General features: G+C 47.9%; 1 protein-coding gene across 1 annotated transcript in view; it reads right to left on the reverse strand.

The window, feature by feature from the left end:
- Positions 1-2763: 2763 nt before the first annotated feature.
- TRPV1 (transient receptor potential cation channel subfamily V member 1) overlaps positions 2764-21935 on the reverse strand; it is a 28580-nt gene continuing 9408 nt past the window's right edge. Inside the window, exons 7-16 of the mRNA XM_061141018.1 lie at positions 21587-21766; positions 19972-20130; positions 18511-18606; positions 16900-16970; positions 15226-15391; positions 14730-14796; positions 12655-12977; positions 11236-11363; positions 10182-10297; positions 2764-3527 (exon numbers count right to left, since the gene is read on the reverse strand). Of these exons, the coding sequence (XP_060997001.1) occupies positions 3355-3527; positions 10182-10297; positions 11236-11363; positions 12655-12977; positions 14730-14796; positions 15226-15391; positions 16900-16970; positions 18511-18606; positions 19972-20130; positions 21587-21766 (1479 nt within the window). The 3' untranslated portion in view covers positions 2764-3354. The remainder of the gene's footprint in view (positions 3528-10181; positions 10298-11235; positions 11364-12654; positions 12978-14729; positions 14797-15225; positions 15392-16899; positions 16971-18510; positions 18607-19971; positions 20131-21586; positions 21767-21935) is intronic.

Consider the following 21935-nt stretch of genomic DNA (forward strand, 5'->3'; position numbering starts at 1 on the left):
TGTGATTAAATAGTTAATCCCCCTAGGGGACTGTAGGTAGAAAAAATATGGGAGACCCCTGTAAGTCAATGATTACTCAAGAAAGGTTTGCTTAACCACAAAACCGAGCAGGCTTGCTTAGCAACAAGACCATGCAACAGAAGCATGAGACATGTCCCCAAATAATAAGATAATGGTGGCATGAGCCCCACATCCTGCCCAGTGAGCTCAGCAAGTTCGTGATTCCTAGGACATGCTCTCTGTACACATAGAAAACAATAATCTGTGGGCCTAGCTTGACCATGTAGGAACAAGAAAATTCCCCTGCTCAACCTGGAGGAGGAGCTGATGATGGAAGCATGATGTCTACTCAAGAAAGACAAAGAAGTTCTTCTCCTCCTCCCTACTTTTCCTTTGATTATAAAACTGTAGCCCAGTAAGTTCTCGGGGCATGGCATCTCTCACCTACCAGTTTGTAAACCTCAGAAGCCTCCTATTCTAATAAATCACTTCTTATCTATCAGTTTGCCTCTAGCTGAATTTTTTTCTGTGCTGAGACATAAAGGACCATGGTACTGAAATGACACCTAATGGTGTCAGGACAGTCTAAACAGGAAGAATCATGGAGCAGAGACTTGGAGGCAAGGGACTTGGGCACATTCAAGGAGTGGTGACAACCTTGGGGAACGTCTAAACTCAGGGAGGTATCAGAGATGCTCTGCCAAGTCTGGCTTCAGCCACTGAGTGGCCCCAGGGCACTGAGTCAGCCCTGACCCCTAAGAGGGACACACCAGGTGGGTGTTGAGCAGACTCCTCTCCTCCCCACATCTTCCAAGCCCTGCAGACATCAGGCCCAGGTTGTGGGCTCGCAAGTATCCCCTTCTCCAGGAAGGAGAAGGGAGAAGGGGATCTCTGTGGGGTAGGTGCAGCCAGGGAGAGACAGACCTCTTGGCCTGTTCTGGGAAATGCCCCACTTGATGCAGTGAGGAGGGAGAGGGGGATCAGGAGCCAAGGAGACCTCCATCAGCAGCCTCAGGCCTGAGCGGACCCACCTGAAGGTCAGTAGAGGGTCTGTCTGTGTCCTCGCAGCCACAACTGTCCGTGGGCTAGCAGAGCTGAGCAGCCTGCCCGTGGGGGATTCTTGGTGGTGACTCATGCTATCTCCGAGTGATGGAGAGCAGGGGACATGGGAATAGAGAGAGAGATCAAGAGACAGCAACAGATGGAAAAAGATCAGTCTGGTTGCAGGTGTGTCCTCCTTTACACAATGCAGGTTCACACAAAAGGTTGTAATCATTCATTTTACAAAAGAGCACCCACAAGATCCCTCTAGAACTAAGTTTGAAAGTTGATCCAATTTGCAGAAATTTAAAAACATCTGACATCTACATGTTTTCTGAGGAAGGCCTACAAGTAAAGCAAGGATTCCCAAACTGAACCAGAAAGCAGAAGCCCGCACGTCTCCCTTCCTACCCAGGGATAGGCTGGCATGCCCCAGCTGGTTCTCTGCCACTCAGCCTAGCATCACAGTCAAGTTTGAGTTTTGGAATCTGATTTGCCTGGGGTCAGACCCAGGCATTGCTGTTTACTGGCTATGTAATCTTACTAACAGTCCCAGCCTCAGTTTTCTCATCTATAAAATGGAGGTAATAATAAATCTTCATGGGCTTTTAGGAGGCTTAAAGGATAATGAACATGCAGCACTTTCTATAAATACTCCACAAGTTCTAGTCAGCAGTATTCCTCCACTGAGCTTATTTGCCGTGGTCTGGCCAAGGCTCACTTCACGCCCAGCCCCTTCATCAACCAGATCCAGGCTCCTCTACTGGGCTTGTGTGTGGAGGTGCACATGCTGCTGCAGAATTTGGAGAAGGGTGACCCAGTGTTCCCTCTGGGTAGACCTCTCACAAAAGGACCAAAGCCTGGGCTCAGCTAATGTCATCCTTCATCTTGTGGACTAACACGCAACAAGTTCATGACTGGGCAGCTCATTCCACACTCCACAGACATAACAGAACCTATTGGTGTCTGGGACAAGAGTGCTTTTCTAGATCATTCCTTCTTAAGTTCTAGTCCATAATACAAGGGTCCTCAAAATTTTCCATAAAAGCCCAGCTTTGCAGCTATTTTCAGGCTATTCAGTCTCTTGAAACCACTCAGCTCTGCATGTTGGCACAATGGCCAGAGATGGTATATAAATGAATGGCTGCATTGCTTGCTAATAAAAGTTTGTTTAAGAACTTCTCCAGTGCTCCAGTGGTTAAGACTCCATGTTTTCAAAGCAAGGAATATGGGTTTGATCCCTGGTCAGGGAACTAGGGTCCCATGTGCTGCAGGGGGACCAAAAAATTTTTGGCCAAAATTTTTGGCCAAAACTGGCCAAAAAAAATTTTTTTAAAGTTTACTGAAACAGGTGGAAGGCCCAATTTGGCCCATGGCCCACAGTTTGCCAACTATGGTAGAAGGAGTGCCCTCACCCAGAGGTAACAACTAAAGCGTGACCAGAGGCTCCTAGACATACAGGGTTGCACATGCACGCACATGGGTACACACACACATGCACACACAGACCACATGGAACCAAAGAGCTACACTGGCCCAATGACTGACACGAAGTTCACACTTGATATGACCTATATGTTTATTAATGTATTTATCTGATGGATGGCAAGTTGAGCGGAGATGGAAATAGGTACCACTGCAGGCAAGCAGGGACTATGGCCACTATAGATGGAAGATTAGTAAAAAAAAAATTCTTGCCACATGGTTTTGGGACATGGTCCCATACTTTTATTTGAACAGCAGTAGACCTCATATTTTTGGAACTATGATGCATCACATAGAAGGAGGGAGTCACTCCAGAAACACCTGATTCTGGCAGAGCTGGGAAGGGGGCCAGGTTCCCCCACCTTCTCCAACTGAGCAACCATCACCATCCCAGACCACTCTGGACAGAGGAGATACTAAGCATGATATAGACAGGCGCTTCAGCATTTTATCTCAAAGGAAGCATTTTGTTCTCGAAGGTGTTTCCCTGGGCTTCGCTGCCTTTCCCTCCCAGGAATAGAAAATCGAAGGGGCATTGCATACGTGCATGTGGAGACTTCTCATTGGTGTGTTTGATAAAGTCAGTTAACACCAGAAAGCGAGATCCTTTTGTCTTCAGAGATGCAGTTGGGGACAGCAAAGATTGGATGACTCTTCCTGGGCATCCAGCAACACCTCCTACAGCTTGTCCCATGTGGTTCAGTAAAGGCTGGGAGGCGACGCTGGAGGGCAGGCTGCTGAGACATCCCTAGAGGCCCCTACCTGCCCATCACCAGTGGCAGTGGGGTACCCAAGGCCCGCGGGGTGGGGAGCACCCTGTGCAGCCCCTCACTTCTCCCCTAAAGCAGCAGAATCTTTGATGATCTCAGCATCTTCGGGCTTGAGGGACCCTGCGAAGTGCCTCAGGTGAACTTCTTCAGGCTGGGCAGGGTGCCTTTCTCGAGTGCTTGCATCTCTTAAGAGGGGAACCAAGGCAAAGTTCTTCCAGTTCCTCCCTGCAACTGAATGATGATGAAACACTATTACTGCTTTTGTTGTTGTTTAGTCGCTTTGGTCGTATCTGACTCTTAACGACCTCATGGACTGTAGCCCGCGAGGCTCCTCTGTCCACGGGATTTCCCAGGCAAAAATACTGGAGTGGGTTGCCATTTCCTTCTCCAGGGGATCTTCCCAACCCAGGGATGGAACCTGCATCTCCTGCATTGCAGGCGGATTCTTTACCGCTGAGCCGCCAGGGAAGTCTAATACTGCCTTGGAGGCAGCAAAGTGACCAAAGAGTTTTTTGGCATTACCACCCTCTAGATAAAGTGGGGTGTAGGCACCTCAGTGCTTCCAGGACACAGAGATGGGGGCCGTTTCCTCTTCCCTCAGCTGCCAGGAGCCTCATCTCAGGCAGCTCTTAAATTCCCCTCCTCCACTCCACCCTGACTTGCTTGTGGCCCCAGGAGAGTCCGGGGCTTGCTACTCTCAGCCTCTGTTTCCTCCCTGCCCATGTGGGAGGGAGAGAGGCCCTGGGGCTGCCCCGGGAGCGGCTCCACACCAGATCAGCTGCAGGGGGATGGACACCAGCCAGAGAGTCAGGATCTGGGGCCCAGACCCCACCAGTGCACAGCGGATTGGGAACAATGCCAAGGGAACCATATGACACCGGGCCTTGACGTGGGCTCTCATATGTGGCCTGAAATCCCAGGAAGGCCCTGAGGAGGACCCCATTGTCACCCTCATTGGGATCTCCAGCCGCCCCCTGCCCCCCGCAGGGTGACCCTCAGAGAAGTGGCAGCCGAGAGCGACAGCTATACAAGCTCTCCTCCCACTTGCCAGAGCCCCGGTCAGCCAAGCCCTCCGGCTGGCCCTCTCAGGTCTGATCTCTCTAGAATACCAGCCTAAATCACACCTTCTTCCCTCAGACCACAGTTCATTCCCCTCCGCTGGTGTCCTGTCCTGGCCACGTCTCAAAGGCATCAGGAATATGGGAAGCTGGGCCCAGCTGAATTCTCCAGGTCCTGGGTTTCCCCTGGGCCCACAGGCTGACCCTGGCCTGCTCCCCAAGCCCCGTCTGATACCAAGTAGATGGCTGGAGGAGGTTTTAGGGAAGGCATAGAAGCAGGGGGGCTCCATGGGGAGACAGGCCAGGTGCTCATTGAGACACCTCCTTCCTGCCTGGCTGGCTGGCCATTTGGGGATACTCAACCTCAGAGACTATTTGGCCCAGCTCCAGTTCCTGTGCCCTCAAAGAAGGCATGGGGCTCCCAGCTCCTGCTTCCCTCAGTCCTGATGCCGAGACCCCCTCACATGCTCTCCCTGGCTCAGCCACTGACCACTATCTCCCCTGCCCTTTCTCTGATGCATTCCCCCACCCCTTCCCAATCACATGGGCTAAGTGGGTGGGGAGAGTTCCTCGTTATTAAATGATCTCACTATTCATTAAGGGAGTTTCCACTGTTACAAAGTTGTTTAGGAAAGCAAAATCTTCAGGAAATGCTCCCTAATTAATCATATGTGTGAAACCAGGGAACCTCTAACCATCTCCAAGCCGCACCCCAAGTAACATGAGTTGTGTGTGTATCCCTGCCACTGGGCCAATGGCTTTATTAACAGCACAGTGAATGAGCAATGCTGTAAGCAGTCAGCAATGTCATGCAAACATAACTGCAAAGCAAAACAGCAAATCTTGTCAAAGGTGGTGGTTTCATGAAATCAATAAGAGCAATGTCAGAAAACTGCTCATATCACATGCAAAGCCATCTCTGAATGGCTCTGTGGTGAAGCTGGACCAGTTAACAATTGGAAAAGAGAGCATCAATAAGTATTCTGACATGACACAGGTAATGCTTCTAATGAAACTCGGGGTGGGCAGCAGGAAGTATAGAGGACTGAAGGAGGCCCTTGGGAAAACTGATGAAGCCCTTGAGTAGTTTTCCAAAAGAAAGCCTCTTAATAAAATAGATTTCCACATCTAGCTCTGATGGCCAGCTATCCTGCTGTAAACAACTGTAAAACAGGACAAAATACATGCAGCAAATGTCTTCAGGCATAAGACCACAGACTGAGAAGCTGCAATTGCTGAGAGAAGTGAAATTCACAAGGTGAACCCCGTGATTGCCCTAAAGTACTGTTTAGGGACAGGTTCTCAGACTACAGTGCCATGAGCTGGAGTCTCAGCAGAGTGTGGAAGTGCCTCTGAGCTAAGGAAGAAGAGGGCAGAGTTTTGAGCAGCTAAAGCAGCTAGAATCCCTGGGACAGGGTGCAGGAGGAGAGGAAGAAGGGAGCTGTGGGGTAGAGGTCCAGAAGTCTTTGGGATGGGGTTCCCTTCAAGTCCTTGGCTCAGAGTTAGTATACTTGCACAATCTTATCTGAGAGTGACTGTTGTGGGGTTGAAAGTGGGACAGAAACATCAGAATCTGAGCAGTACTGAAGGATATTGGAGATCCAGCCCAACCAGGGGAGGGGCCTCCTTACACCCTTTTTCTACTCCGAGGATCAAGCTAAAACACCAGAAATGCCCCACCTATTCTACACACACTAGAATAAGGTCTACTCATGACCCACCCTAACTTCCCTGGAGGTCTAGTGGTTAAGATTCCATACTTCCAATGCAGGGGGCATGGGTTTGACCCCTGGTCAGGGAACTAAGATCCTACCTGCCCAGAAGCTCAGCCAAGAACAAAAAAAAAAAGGGAGAGAGAGAGACCCACCTTACAAAAACCTAAAGTCAAGCTCTGACAAGATCCACAGTGGAAAGAGTCTGGAGGTTGAGTCCCACAAGTTTGATGGGATTGGTAAACACCTTGACATTTCCACAGATTTACCATGATTAAATGTTAAAGCTAAACACACACAAGTTCAAAGTGATTCATCAGTAACTGAACTGCCAGCTAGAATGAAAATTCAATCAAAAGTCTCTACAACATATTATTACAATGCCCAGTATACAATTAAAAGTTACTAGACATACAAGAAATAGGAAAATGTGACTCACAGTCAAGAAAACACCAGTCAATAGAAACTAACCCCAAGATGGCCCAAATGCTGGATTTAGCAGATTTAGTAGGTGGAGAATCAAAAGCAGGTATTATAAATATATTCAAAGAACCAATGAAAGCAATCTTTCTTTTTTTTTTCCTGGTCACATCATGCAACATTTGGGATCCTAGTTCCTAAGCAGAGATCAAGCCTGTGTTTCTTGCATTGGAAGAATGGAGTCAAGTTCCAGGAAAACACAATCTTAATGAAGGAACAGCTAAGGAAACCCAGGAGAGAAATGGAAACTATTTTTTAAATGAATCAAATAGAAATTCCAGAACCAAATAGTCCATTCACTGGATGGGCTTAATAGCAATTTGGAAATGACTAAGGAAAGGGTCAATGAACTTGGAAACAGATTAGTAGAAATTATCAAACTTGTAAAATGAACAAAGTCTCAGAAGCCCACAGGACAATATCAAATGGTCCAACGTGCCTGTAAAACAAGAACATAGAGAAAATAAAGCAAAGTGTATATAGTCTCCAAAATTTGATGAAACATATTGATGTACAGATCCAAGAATCTCAACAAACCTGTGGTAAGCAAGATAAAACCGAAGAAAAGCACACCTAAGCACATTTTAGTCAAACTGCTGAAAACCAAAGATGAAGAGAATACTTTGAAAGCAGTTGAGGGAGTGAAGGGAGACGCAGTGCAGACGCACTACAGCAGTGCAAATTACGGGTGATTTTTCATCAGAAACAACACAGGCCAGAAGACAGCAGAGAATCATAGTTTAAGTAATGAAATTAAAACCAACAAAAAAGGGGACTTCCCTGGAGGTGCAGTTGTTAAGACTCTGGGCTTCCACTGCAGGGGGTATGGGTTCAATCCCTGGTTGAGGAACTAAGATCCCATACGCCCTGAGGCACAGCCAAAAAATAATTTAAAAAAAAAAATTAAATTAAGATATACAATTAAAAAGCAACAAAAACCTATTAACCTAGAATTCTGTATCTGGGAAAATACCCTTCAAACATGAAGAGGGAATTAACATTTTCAGGTAAACGAAAGCTGATGTAAAACTAATCTATAGTGATTGAAATTAGGTAGTCACCTGGGATGAGGAGGGTGGAATTGACCACTAAGGGGCATGAAGGCCTTTCTGGGGTGATGGAAACAGTCTGTGTCTTGAGTGAGGTAGTGGTTGCCTGAGTGTGTGGTGGTGGTGAATTGCTACGTCCTGTCCAATTCTTTGCGACCCCACGGACTGTAGCCCACCAGGCTCCTCTGTCCATGGGATTTCCCAGGCAAGAATACTGGAGTGGGTTGCCATTTCTTCCTCCAGGGAATTGTCAAAACTTATCAAAGTGTATGCATAAAATGTGTGCATTTTATTGAATGCAAATTGCATCTTAATAAAGGATATTTTTTTTAAGTTTGTAAAATAGAAAAAAATGAGCTTCACTATGAAGTAATAGCAAATCTAAAACCTGCAGTATCATGTTATCAGGCAAGTTTGCCTGAAAAATCATGCCTTTCCCCCAATGAACCAAAAAAAGAAAAAAAAACTATCAACATTTGATTCATTCTTTGTTCATTTAAGAATTAGCAACAATAAAAACAAAATTAGCGACATCAGCAAAATGGCAAAGTAGACAGCTCCAAACATGCATGCTGCCACAAAAACATTTTTTTAAAGGCAGAAACTTTAGAACCAACATAGTCAGAACTCTGGGAAACAGCCCAAGGTTTTCAGAAACCAAGAACATGCTGACTCAAGAAAAAGGCAACTTAAAAATGGTAGGAAGTGGGTAGGAAGGAGGCGCAAGAGGGAAAGAATATACGTATACTTATGGCTGATTGGTGGTGGTGTACGGCACAAACCAACACCACACTGGAAAGCAATTATCCTCCAATTAAAATTTAAAAATTAATTTTTAAAAAAGACAAGATATAGAAAAAATGGTAGGGAGCTAAAATTAGAAAACTCTCTAAAAGGAAAAAACAAACCAGAGGGAACAATCTTCCTGACATCGGACTGGATTTGACAGTGATTTCTTGGATGTAACACCAAAAGAACAAGTAACCAAAGAAAATAACAGATCAATCGGGTGTGTACTGATAGCAGATCCTCACTGTTGTACGGCAGAAACTAACACAATGTTGTAATGCAATTATTCTCCAGTTCATTAATTTTTAAATATAGATACATTGGGCTTCATCAAAACAAAAGCTTTTGTACATCAAAGGGCAATTCACAGCATAGAAAAGATATTGGCAAATTATATATCTGATAAATAATTACATTTGGCAGATACAAAGAACTCCTATAACTCAACAATTAAAAAAAATTTTTTTTAGTGGGCAAAGAGCTTGAATAGGCATTCCTCCAAGGAATACCTATAAATGTCAGTCGCAAATAAGGGACTGAACTGAACTGAGGCACATGAAAAGATGTTCAAAATCATTAGTCGTGATGGAAACGGAAATCAGTGAGAAACTACTTCACACATGTTAGGATGGCTATAATCAAAACAAAAACAGGAAATAACAAGTGGTAGGTGAGGATGTGGAACCCTGGTACATTGCTGGTGGGAAGGTAAAATGATTCACCCACTTTGGAAAACAGTTTGGCAGTTCCTCAAAAAAGTTAAACATAAAATTAACACATATCCCGCAATTCCACTACCATCCCAAAGACTGGAAAGCAGAGAATCAAGAAGAATCTTGTACACTAGCGTTCACAGCATTATTCACACCAGTCAAAAAGATGGAAACAATTCTAATGTCAGTGAACAGATGAATGGATAAATAAAACACAGTATACACATACAATGGAGCACTATTGAGTCAGACACAAAAGGACAAGCATTGTGTAATTCCTCTCATATGAAGTACTCAGAATAGGAAAACTCCTAGAGACAGAAAGTAGGTTAGAGGTTACTAGGAACTGGGAGGAGGGGGAAATGGGATTAATTGTTGAATGGTACAGAGTGTCTGTTTGGAATCTTGAAAACGTTTAGGAAATAGATAAGGGTGATGCTTACCCAACATCGTGGATATAATCAATACCACCAAACTGTATGCTTTGAAAAAAAATGGTTAAAATGGCAAATTTCATGTTATATATATTTTATCACAATTTTTTTTAAAAAGCTAAAAGAATTAGTGCAGGGTTGTAATTATAACTCAAAACGTGTCCAATGTAAGAGACTAGGTTTGCCTCACTTTTAGGTGAGTATCTTCCCCTGGACCTTTCATTTCATGTCTACTCTTAAAACGTTTACCGTTAACGGGTTAAAGGGCTGGTTTCTGGTGGTGGTTTTCCACAGGGCTCCTCTGCTCCCAACTCTTCCCTCCTCTGCCTGCCTGCCTGCTTGTGAGCCAGGTGAGGGTCCCCGTTTGTGTCCGTAAGCCTCGCGTTGCTGAGTGCAGACGCTGGGAGTGAGAATTGGGAGGGAGGAGACAGGGCAGCTCACAGGAGGCTGGATGTGGGCTGACAGCCTCCCCTGGGCCACTGATGACCAGGGTCCCTGGCAGAGCCAGCAGGTACGGGGCTGTGGAGCTGTGGGCTGTGCAGGCATGCGTGAGCGCCTGTGACCGAGTGTGCGGGTGGCTGACCCCCGAGGCTGCTCCAGGGGGTGGGGGCCCCCAGGCTTCACCTTCCCCCCTTCCTCTCGCGCCTCACCTCGGCTTGACCGCAGGGAGAAGCTCAGGGTACGTTTGATGCCCTCGCAGTTGCCCGGGTCTTCGTTGATGATGCCCACGTTGGTGTTCCAGGTGGTCCAGTTCACCTCGTCCACCCTGCAGGGGGAGGAGATGGGGCAGCAGGGAGCTGGCGGTCCACAGCCCCACGGTCCCAGCACACCCGCAGACCAGGGCGGGGAGACACAGCTGGTAAGAGGAGGGCCCGGAGGGGCCTGCCTTTTGTGTTTGCTTTTGCCAAGGGCGTACGTGCTAAGTCAATGTCCGACTCTTCTCAAGCCAGTGGACGGTAGCTCACCAGGCTCCTCCGTCCATGGGATTCTCCAGGCAAGAATACTGGAGCTGTTGCCAAACCCTCCTCCAGAGGATCCTCCCGACCCAGAGGCCAAACCCACGTCTCTGGTGTTTCCTGCCTTAGCAGGCAGGTTCTTTACCACTAGCGCCACCTGGGAAGCCGGCCACACCAAGCAGTTTACGGGATTTTAGTTTCCTGACTAGGGATCGAATCTGGGCCCGCGGCAGCAAGAACAGAGTCCCAACCACTTGAACTCCCAGGGAATTCCGGGGAGGAGGGGGCCTGCCTTTTGGACACCACCTCTGAAGATGTGTCCTCTGACTACACCTTAGGGCCCAGGGACTTTAAAGACTGGATTCCTTGTTCTGACTCTGATGGCTAGGTGGGTCCCACAGTCTGGAATCTATGATGGGTCCCCTGTACCCACAGCCAACCCCAGGGCAGCCCCTGTACCTATAGCTGGCTGCCCTGGGGTTGGCTGTGGGTACAGGGGACCATGACTGGTCCCAAGAGACCCTAAGGAAGGCTTCTGTTCCCACAGGTGACTCTAGGTGGTTCCCCCAGGTTTAATGCTAAGCCCCAGAATGGCCCTTGTACCTACAGCTGGTTCTGGGTGGGTCTCCTCGCCCACAGGTGAGCCCCGAGGCAGATCTCTGTCCTCATAGCTAGCTCTGGCTGGGTCCCCATATCCGCAGCTGAGCCCCCGAATCCCCCAAGCTTTGATCCTTGCCTCAGAAATTACCTGAAACACCACCTGTAGTCATCCTTGCCATCAGGTGTGTACCCCACCTGCAGCAGCTTGCCTGAGCGAAAGGCCTTCCGCATACACTTGAGGAAGCTTTTCTCCGTGTCTAGGATGGTGATGGCTCTCTGCAGGAAGACACAAAAGGCAGAGGGCGGAGGGCTCATCCAGGGGCCACCCCGGCTGCCAGTGCCAAGATTAGCGTCTTCAGGGTCTCTTGGGTCCCTGTGCCTCCAGGATGGACGTCCAGTACCCTCTGCACCAGGCTTGGTCTTCACAGCCCAGCAGGTGCACACTCCATGGATGGAGCTCAGACCTGCACAGGCGCAGCCAACCCCAGACCCTTCCCAGAGGAGCTCAACAAAGGGCAACATAATGTAGCACTTAGGAGCAGAGCCTCAAGGGTGAGACTTCCCGGGGCTGAGTCCTAGCTGGGCTGCTTACTGGTTGCCTTGGAGACAGATAGCTAACTTCTCTGTGCCTCTGTTGTTGTTATTGTTGTTTAGTCACTAAGTGGTGTCTGACCCTTTTTGCAACCCCCATGGGATCCCCCATGTAGCCCGCCAGGTTCCTCTGTCCATGGGATTCTCCAGGCAAGAATGCTGGAGTGGGTTGCCATTTCCTACTCCAGGAGATCTTCCCAACCCAGGGATCGAACCCACATCTCCTCCATCTCCTGCACTGGCAGGTGGATTCTTTACCACTGCACCACCTGGGAAACCAGTGCCTTCATCCAAAATCGGAGATAGTGAGAGTGCCCTCTCGATAGCAGTGTTATAGGATTAAAGACGGCTTGTAAGTAAGACACTTAGAACAGTACCTGGTGTAGAGCCAGTGCTACTTAGTAAGAATGATGCTTTTATTATTAGTTGGGAAGGCAGAGGCGGACTAGGCAGCTCAAAAATGCAGTTGTCAGGGGACTTCCTTAGTGGTCCAGTGGCTAAGACTCTGCGCTCTCAATTCGTGTGGTCCAGGTTCAATCCCTGGTCAGGGAACTAGATCCCACATGCCACAACTAACAGCCTGCATGCTGTGTGCAGCAACTAAAACCCGGTGCAGTCAAAAAACACAAAAATACAGCTCTCAGGGCCCATCCCATCTTAGCTGCTCCCAGAGTCTGGCTTCTGGTTCCCAATCGACACCGAGCTCCTCTGCGACAGGCACCCCATGGGGCTGAACCCTCTGTCTCCTCCTCCCAGGGACTGCCCAGCTCCGTAGACATGGAGTTTACGAACACCCACTGGAGACCCCGGGCAAGCACCCCTGTGGGGGGAGCCAGAGGGGAGACAACTGAGGGGGAGGCTGCTGCCCGAGCCCCAGGTCTGGCTGGGCTGTCTGCCCCTCCCCAAAGTGTCTCCCATGCACCCAGCTGTGTTGAGCAGCAGCCAGAGCAGCTGACCCCCTGGTGCTGCAACCCACCTGCAGCTTCCAGATGTTCTTGCTCTCTTGAGCAATCTTGTTGACCGTCTCGCCCATGAGGGCAATCAGCATGTTGAGCAGGAGGATGTACGTGAGAATCACGTAGGCCAGCAACAGGATGATGAAGACAGCCTTGAAGTCATAGTTCTCGGTGAACTCCAGGTCCCCCATGCCGATGGTGAACTTGAACAGCTCCAGACATGTGGAGTACAGGCTGTTGTAGGAGCTGTGGGCCGACCGGCAGCCAGGCCCTCGCCACCTGTGTGGTGACGACTCAGCCGGCACAGAGTCATTCTTTCCATCCTCAATCAGTGTCACCACCGCTGGAGGGCACGGGGAACATGTGGCCAGATGGAAGCCTAAGACCCCAGGGTCCCCAACCCGCCCACCCACCGCCCCAAGAGGGTCCACAGCAGGAACTCTGGCTTGGCCATGTGGCGTCTTTGTGTGAATTTAAAGGGAAAAAAAAAGGTACTCCCTTCTTCAGAACTATCAGTTTGTCATAATCTGCTCGTTGCAACTAGAGAGAGCCCGTGTGTAGCAATGAAGACCCAGCACAGCCCAAAATAAAGGAATTAATTTAAAAAACCACAAAGTTAGCATTGCTAGAAAGGGACAGACAGACATCATGGGACACTTGATATAAGGAAAACACACATTCCTTCCTTAATATTTTGACCAAAAATGCGCACCTGAATCTAACTGTGAAGGGACATAATGGGCATCCTCTGTCCATGGGATTCTCCAGGCAAGAATACTGGAGTGGGTTGCCATGTCCTCCTCCAGGGGATCTTCCTGACCCAGGGATCGAACCCAGGTCTCCTGCATTGCAGGCAGACGCTTTAACCTCTGAGTCACCAGCGAAGCCAAAGGAACCTCAGCCAGACCCGAACCGAGAGACACTAAAAAACTGCCGTTTACTCAATAAAAATGTGAAGGTCACAAAAGAGAAGGAAAGATTGAGGAAACTGCTCCAGAGTGAAGGAGACTAAACAGGCTTGACAAGTGAATGTAATGTGTTATCTGGGATTTTCCTTTCTATAAAAGACATTATTAGGACAATTAGTGAAATCTGAAGAAGGCTGGAAGATTAGCTAATAGTCCAGTATTGATGTTAATTTCCTGATTTTGATCATTATGCTATGTTTATGCAAGAGAATGTTCTCATTTTCAGGAAATACACGCTGAAGTATTTAGTGGTAAAGGACTGATCATATCTGCAATTCTGTTTTTTTTTTATAAGTACAGTGTAGTATGTATCCGCCTGCAATGCAGGAGACCCCAGTTTGATTCCTAGGTTGGAAAGATCCCCTGGAGAAGGGATAGGATACCCAGTTCATTATTCTTGGTCTTTCCTTGTGGCTTAGACGGTAAAGAATCTGCCTGCAATGCAGGACACTTGGGTTTGATCCCTGGGTTGGGAAGATTACCTGGAAGAGGGCATGGCAACCCACTCGAGTATCCTTGCCTGAAGAATCCCCATGAACCGAGGAGCCTGGTGGGCTACAGTCCATGGGGTCGCAGAGTCGGACACGACTGAGCGACTAAGCTTACACTATGTACGTGTGTGTGGTGTGTGTACGTGTGTGTGGTGTGTGTATGTGTGTGTAGTGGGAAGAGAAAGTGATTTTTTAAATGTGGTAAAACAAGTAGGGGAATCTGGGCAAAGAGTACAGACATCTTGTGACTAGGGTGGGGAGGGAGGTTCAGGAGGGCGGGGACACATGTAAGTCTATGGCCAATTCATACTGATATATGGCAAAAACCATCACAATACTATAAAGTAATTCTCCTCCAATTAAAACAAATCAATTAAAAAAACTTTTTTGAGTCAAGATGCAACTATACCACAGGCAAGCAGCACTTTACACCTCTAAAGTGACCTAAAATCTTTTATGAATCACTTTCCAGGTTCTCCTACTACTATTATTTCAGTGTGCTCCTTGTCCATCTACTCTGTCACCTGCAGACACACACCCCCAGCGGGCCTCTCCCCACGCAACCCTGCAGAGTCCTCAGGAAGCTGAGGTCAGCAGGAGCCCTGGCCTCCCACCAGCCCTGACCACACCGGTTACCTGTGGAAAACCCGAACAGGAACACGACGTAAACAAACATGAAGCGACACAGGTCTCTGAGGATCATCTGCAGGAGAGAGTGGCCTTGTCAGACCCTCCTCCAGGCCCAGGAGAGGCCAAGGCAAGTGCTAGGGCTGTGTCAGCCTGGGGTTATTTCTTGAGCCCAGGTGGTATCAGAGGACAGACAGCTAGGTTTGCTTCGGTGGTTTTCAGCTCAAGGATCATGAAGGACTTACCACAGTGCCCCACATTGGCCTTTTTCTGGTGGGAGAGGGAGCCTGGCAGGTGGGGGGTGGGGGTCAAGTTTCAAGGGAGCCCCCAACCCTGGATCAAGGCCAGATTGCCTGATTGTTGGGGAATTCTCTGGGAAAGTGGGTCTTAAAGCAGGACCTTCCCAGACAACTCAGAGAGGATGGATGGAGTTTGTGGGGCTGGGTCCCACACCCTCGGGAGTTAGTCAGGCTCTGCGGAGGAGCCCTGGGGCACCGGCACCCACCTTCTCGATCATGACAGCGTAGATGCCCATCTGCTGGAAGCCGCGGGTGTAGTAGAGCATGTTGGTCCAGCCCATGGCCAGGGAGAACACCATGGAGGCCACGTACTCCTTGCAGCGGCAGAAGTACAACACCACGGTCGCCAGCATGAACAGCGACTGCATGAAGCTGAGGAGGAGGGACAGCAGGCCCTGTCCACAGCCGTGCCCTCACAGACAAGAGCCCAGATGCCTGGCGTGCATGCATGTTAGGTCCCTTTAGTCGTGTTCAGCTCTTTGAGAACACGTTCAGCTCTGTAGCCCACCAGGCTCTTCTGTCCATGGAGGTTTTCCAAGCAAGAATACTGGAGTGGGTTGCCATGTCCTCCTCCAGGGGAATCTTCCCGACCCAGCAATCAAACACGCGTCTCTTACATCTCCTACATCGGCAGGTGGGTTCTTTACCACTAGCGCCACCTGGGAAGCTCCAAGATGCCAGGACCTCCCCTCAAAGGCCACAGAGGGAGGTGGGAGAGGGGATGGCCATCCTACCTCCTTTAGCCCATGAGTCTCAGAGGGACTAATATTGTCCCAAAGAGGTAAAAATCAGTTCCGGCTGCCAATAGGGAAATAGGAGGAGGGGTGGATGTGCAAAATCTTATTCTCTTTACACACAATCCACAGATATAAAGACAATACTTCCCTGGTGGTCAAATAGTTAAGAATCCACCTGCCAATGCAGGGGTTCGATTGCTGGTCAGGGAACTAGATCCCAGATGCCACGGGGCAACTAAGCGCGTGTGCTACAACTACTGAAGCCCACACGCCTAGAGCCTGTGCTCTGCCACAAGAGAAACCACTATAATGAGAGACCTTGCACCACAGCTAGAGAGTAGCCCCTGCTCGCTGCAACTAGAGAAAGCCTGAATGCAGCAGGACCTAGCACAACCAAAAGTAAATAAATAAATGTTTAAAATAAATAAATACAGTACATAAACAGATATACAGTATATCTGTGGTAAGCAATTTCATGGGAGGAGCAATTAGGAAAAAAAGAAAAGGAATCTAAAAGCAACAATGAAAACAGGCTGAAAAACAGGGCTTTAGCTCCAACAACCTCCCTATCCAGTTCCTGGGAACAACAGCCTCATGGACCCCAGAGAATCTAGGAGGCCTAGGCCCGTGAGAACAGGCTGTGCACTCCCAAAAAACCACAGGTAGAGTCTGCTGATCACATCCTCAAACTCAGGAGCAGAGCCAGGGAAGGTGTCCTTTCTGCTCCTCAGTCTGGGGCAGGCTGCCTATCAGAGGCCTGGACAGGCTTAGAGGACACCTGGGTAATCCCAGACAGGGTCTGCTCAATGATCCCTTCCCAAATAGATGGATAAAAAGATGGGAAAAAATGAACAAGGGTACATCTAACTCTGACTGTACACCACAGGAGGCTGGGGAACAGGTTGGTCATTCCCTAGTACCTGGAACATACTTGGCACAGAGTGGACTCTCGGTATTCACTCACCCAGCAAAGGTTTACTGGGTGTCTTCCATCATTCATTCAACATGTTTGTGAAGTCCTACTAGGTTCCAAGACCAGTGTATGTGAGAGAATGAGTGAGAATGAGCTGACTGCTGTCATCCCAGGTCTCATGGCCAAAAGATGCTGTCTGCTACAGAGGCATAAGAGTCAGTATCACTTACAAAAGCATCTCACTATAGCTGTCCACAAACAAAGTCTTCAGTGATGGCCGCCTTTGCAGGAAATACTGAATCTGCAGATAAACAGAGAATAAGATCTCAGGAAAGGTTAAATACTGAGCAACTAGAATGTTTTCTAAACAGCACCTTGATGTACCGTGGAAGTGCAGCAAAGCAAAGATAATGAAGATAGTGGAACAGCCTGGGTCAGGCTAATGAGGTAATATTGTATGACTCCGTCAGGAGAATTTTATAAATAGAGTGAAATTACAACTGTATCTAGAAGTAAAGATGGGAAGGAAAACCATCAAAATAGTATCAATTGCCATGCTTAAAAGATGGGATTGGGCGATTTTTTTCCCCTCCTTTCTAATTTGTGCTTTTTCTAACTAATTCTGAATTAAAGTAAAAGTTCTTTAACCAGCCTCCACTGAACTCAGCGGATAAACCAGTGCTCTACACTCTCCGAAAACATTTTGCCTGATGCCCATGGTGAATGCTCCTCTCCAGGACACTCACACGCTCCATGCCCTCCCAGTGGTTAATCCTGTTTGCCAAGAATGCTTTTTTGCCCACTGCACTTGCTACTGCAGTTTTGTATTTTACGATAATATAAACCATGAACGTGAAAATAAAGACGGTTGTTTCTGTGAAGGCAGAGTCCAATGATTCGGAAAGACTCCTTAAAGGTGAGTTACTAAAAAACAGGGTGTGGCTTAGATCAAAAAGATTAAGGGGAAAAAAATCAAAATAATCTCAAATTCTGCATTCAGAATCCTTTGTACATGAAACAGTGGTCCCACATGTATTCGAAAAATGGCCCAGGAATATGCATGTTTGGGTATTTTAGTTAAAATGATTCCAGGGACTTCCCTGGTGGTCCAGTGGTTAGGACTTTATGCTTCCACTGCAGTGGGCACAGGTTTGATCCCCGGTCAGGGAACTAAGATCCCGCAAGCCACATGGCATGGTAAAAAAAAAGGGGGGTCTTTTAAAAATAAATAATAAAATGGTTCCAGTATATACATATTTCATTATTCTGAGCTTTAATGGACTGTTTCAATTAATTAAACAGCTACCAGTCACGGTCCTGTCTCTTAAAGAGACTTGCACTCTACCTCTGTAATTAAATATTACACTCAGTGGACAGCCCTGACTGCCTGTCTTCAAGTGTGACTGACCTGCGTCTGCAGGGGGATACACTGGGCATAACAGTACCCCCTCCCCAGCCGTGAATGCCTGAGGGTCCTCATCTTAACCTATGCATCTCTAAGTTTCTCAAGCAGGGCCATTACGTGGTTGATGAATTAAAAAGTGGGGGAGCCACTGCTATATTTAAAATGGATAAACAATAGCGACCTACTGTATAGCACAGGGAACTCTGCTCAATGTTATGCGGCAGCCTGGATGGGAGGGGAGTTCGGGGGAGAATGGATACATGTATATGTATGGCTGAATCTCTTCCCTATTCACCTGAAACTCTCACACTGTTAATCAGATACACCCCCAATACAATATAAAAAGGTTTTTAAAACAGTGGTGAGCACTGAATGAGTCTCTTGGTTTTTTGTTTACGTGATAATGGAAACTCACAGTGTGGGAAGGAATGCTTACCCCTCGGAAAAAAAAGTAGATACCACCTGCCACAGAAATCATCTCTCCAGTGACTCGGAAATAGTCCGCTACAGTGTGTTTCGGCTTAAAGGGAGGCTGCAAAGGACAAAGAGATTAATGATTCCACTCACTCACTCACTCATTCATTCATTCATTCAACTAGCATTTACCAGGTGCAAAGCCTTGTGATTAAGACCCAGCCCCTTCCGGAGAGGCTTAGTCTGCATCAGGAGAGACCCAAACAGAGACAATGCATTACTATGGGGACACCTGCAAGGAGACGGGACCTGATTCCCAAGTGGTAAGAGGAAAGCCTCCAGGTGGTGAGAGGAGCATCCTTGATGTCCTGTGCTGTCTCTGGGATGATGCCCTAGTCTAGAGCTCTGCCTGGCGAGGAGGACAGTGCTGGCGTAGCTGGGAGCCCCCTTACAGACACGCTGCCATGTGCTTCCTGCTGTTCCCACAGCCTCTGGTGAAGCCCTGCTCTCCCAGGACTGTCAAGGTTTCCCTCAGATGCTGAAAGGAGTGCGGTCACACAATATGCATGTGTGTGTTGTCCTTGTCTTTCAGTCAAGTTTTATAGAGTGGGTTTCCTTTCAGCCTACCATCCATATTTCACAAGCACTAGTTCACTAGCTCATTTCATTAGCACATTTCTCTTTCCTCTTAAAGTCAACCCTGGCAGCCCAGTGATTAAGACCCTATGCTTCCACTATAGAGAATGAAGGTCCAATCCCTAATTGGGGAACTAAGATCTCATATGCATTCAGCGAGGCCAAAAATATGAATAAATAAAGTAAACTTACTAGATGGCCTTAATAGATGTATAGAAATCAGATTCCACCTAACTAGGAAGTTGAATTTTTCAACCAAATTTATAAGCAAGGCACCCTGGAAATAAAGGCAGCAAGTTAAGTGCTGGGATATTGAATGAAGGACTCGGTTAAGAAACTTGAGGTAGCCTATGGCTTCTGATAGCAGGAAAAGTCTGATCTTAGGTTGATCTGATGCATGGTCCAGGGCCTGGCTTAGAAGAAGTGCTCAAAGTCTGTGTCCAGGGAATGAATCATGTGTGAATGAATGAAGAAAAGCAGGCAGGAGAGAGAGTTGGCAATGTGCTCAGGGCTTGCACCACCCACGACCCTGAAGACACTCAGCCGAGTGGAGAGCTGCTTCCAGCCCCTAATTCCTGCATCCTCTCCAGCCTAGTTCACCCCCTCTACAGTCAGGACCTCAGCGACCACAAGCTCAGCCTCTCAGAACCAGGGGGCCGAAGAAGGGGCTGAGAACACGAGGCAGGTGCAGGACAACCAGGAGAAGGAAGACTGAGCTCGGGAACAGAAGATCTGCAGGCGACCCTTCCATGTCTCCTGGGCCCCGCCTGGGTCCGGGGTCTCGGGGCCCTCTAGGAACACCCATCCCCTCCCGTCTTCCCCCTTGAGGGCCGAGCCTCAGGCGCACCCGGCCTCCCACAGGTCTGTAGTAGGCGACCGTGGTAAAGATGATCATATACAAGCAGTAGACGAAGAAGTTGAAATAGAAGATGCGCTTGACGAATCTGTCCCACTTGTCCTGCAGGAGGCGGTTCAGTGGCTCCACCAAGAGCATGTCATGGCGATTCTACGGGAAGCAAAGAGAGGTGAGGCCAACTCCTCCCAGTAAGGTCCACCTTGCAGGCCCCCTTCAGCCCCAGGGACTCTTTATACCCACTCTCTGAATGACCACACCCTTGGCCTGAACAGCAGCAGAGGGTTGCAGGTCTGGACCAGCAGGCTCCTTGAATGGTCCACCCTCTAGTTGTGTAACCCCTGTTGTGCAGTGAAGCAGTGAAGAAGAGGTGTAATTGGACTAGTGACTCTAAGATGGACCCAAATGATGCAAATGAATTTTGTAAGAGACTAGGAGACTAGGAGAAAATAAAACATCTGAAACATGTGCAGCAGAGAAAGGACCAATTCATTTTATAACAAGAGCCTCTACATGCTAAAAGGATGAGGCAAATAGTCCAGTAGAAGAGATGGCAAAGGATAATGAATGTTCCTATTCTACCAAAGAAATACAAATGGTTGAAAACATATGAAAAAATTCTCAACCTCACAGCAATCAAGAAAACAAGAATTATTAGACATCAATGAAATAGCTGTTTGGGCTCCATGGACTCAAACTAGTTTTGAAAAAAAAAAAAAAGAAAGGTAATACCCAGGTTGGCAAGGATTTGGGTAGATGTGTACCTCCTGATGGTAGGCAAGTGCATTCATGCAATCTTTTTGGAGGACATGTATTCTGATTTAGCAATTCCAATTCCAGGTGTCCTTCATAGAAAAATTCTCAAGCCCATGCCAAACAACCTGCAGCATGTAGTAGGAAAAAGCTGGAAATAACTCAAAAGTCCTCCTATGGATATTTACCCCCGCCCCCATCCCTATACTTAAAGTGCTGCTGCTCCTCTTTAGTTGCTGAGTTGTACCCAACTTTTTTGTGACCCCATGGACTGTAGCCCACCAGGCTCCTCAGTCTATGGATTTCCCAGAAAAGAATACTGGAGTCGGTTGCCATTGCCTTCTCCAAGGGATCTTCCAACCCAGGGATCGAACCCACATCTCCTGCATTGGCAGGCAGATTCTTTACCACTGAGTCATCTGGGAAGCCCCATATTTGCAGTCATTTTTTAAAAAATAAAGTAGACCTATATGTGCTGATATAAAACTGTCTATAAGACATGCTACTAAGTGAAAAAAAATGGTTATTCTGTACTATATATAGTATGATCCCATTTATATAAACAAAATGAAGCTACATGTTTTCGTGTGGTATAAATGGAAGATTCTTGTCTATGTACTTTTGAAATGTTAAAGTTTTATTGTAATATTATCATGTATTGAGTGTATGATACAGGAAGACATTCAGTGGGAATAAATGGGGAGATGAGGTGGCAGGGTACAAGCCCCAGGTAGCAGGTGATGGGAGGACAGGCAGAGTCAGACCAGGGGCTAGAGAGGGGGCTGGGGTTGCAGTGAGACCGGAAGCCCTCCCTGCAGTGAGACCGGAAGCTGGGTCCCGGCCCCGGTCCACTCACAGGGGTCTCGCTGCTACTGTAGGCGATCACTTCCAGCACCGAGTTCTTCTCACAAGTGTCGATACAGGACAGGTCGTAGAGTGAGGAGTGCACGGGCCCGTAAGCCCACTCGGTGAACTTCCTGGACAGGTGCCTGCACTCAGGCTCCTGGATCTCCCTCTGGAGAATATAAGCCAAGACCTGCCCCAGGGACACAAGAACCTGTTAGAGGCCAGCCTGAGGCCCTGCACAGGCTGCATCCCCACCGGGCCACTAGCTCTGTTCCAAGAATAATTCTGCTTCCAAGTCCATTGAAGACCCTGCCCAAGCCCCAGGAGGGTCCCCACCCACATTCAGCAATCTCTTAACT

The sequence above is a fragment of the Dama dama genome, chromosome 5, assembly GCF_033118175.1.
Source record: "Dama dama isolate Ldn47 chromosome 5, ASM3311817v1, whole genome shotgun sequence".
NCBI classification, from domain to species: Eukaryota; Metazoa; Chordata; class Mammalia; order Artiodactyla; family Cervidae; genus Dama; species Dama dama.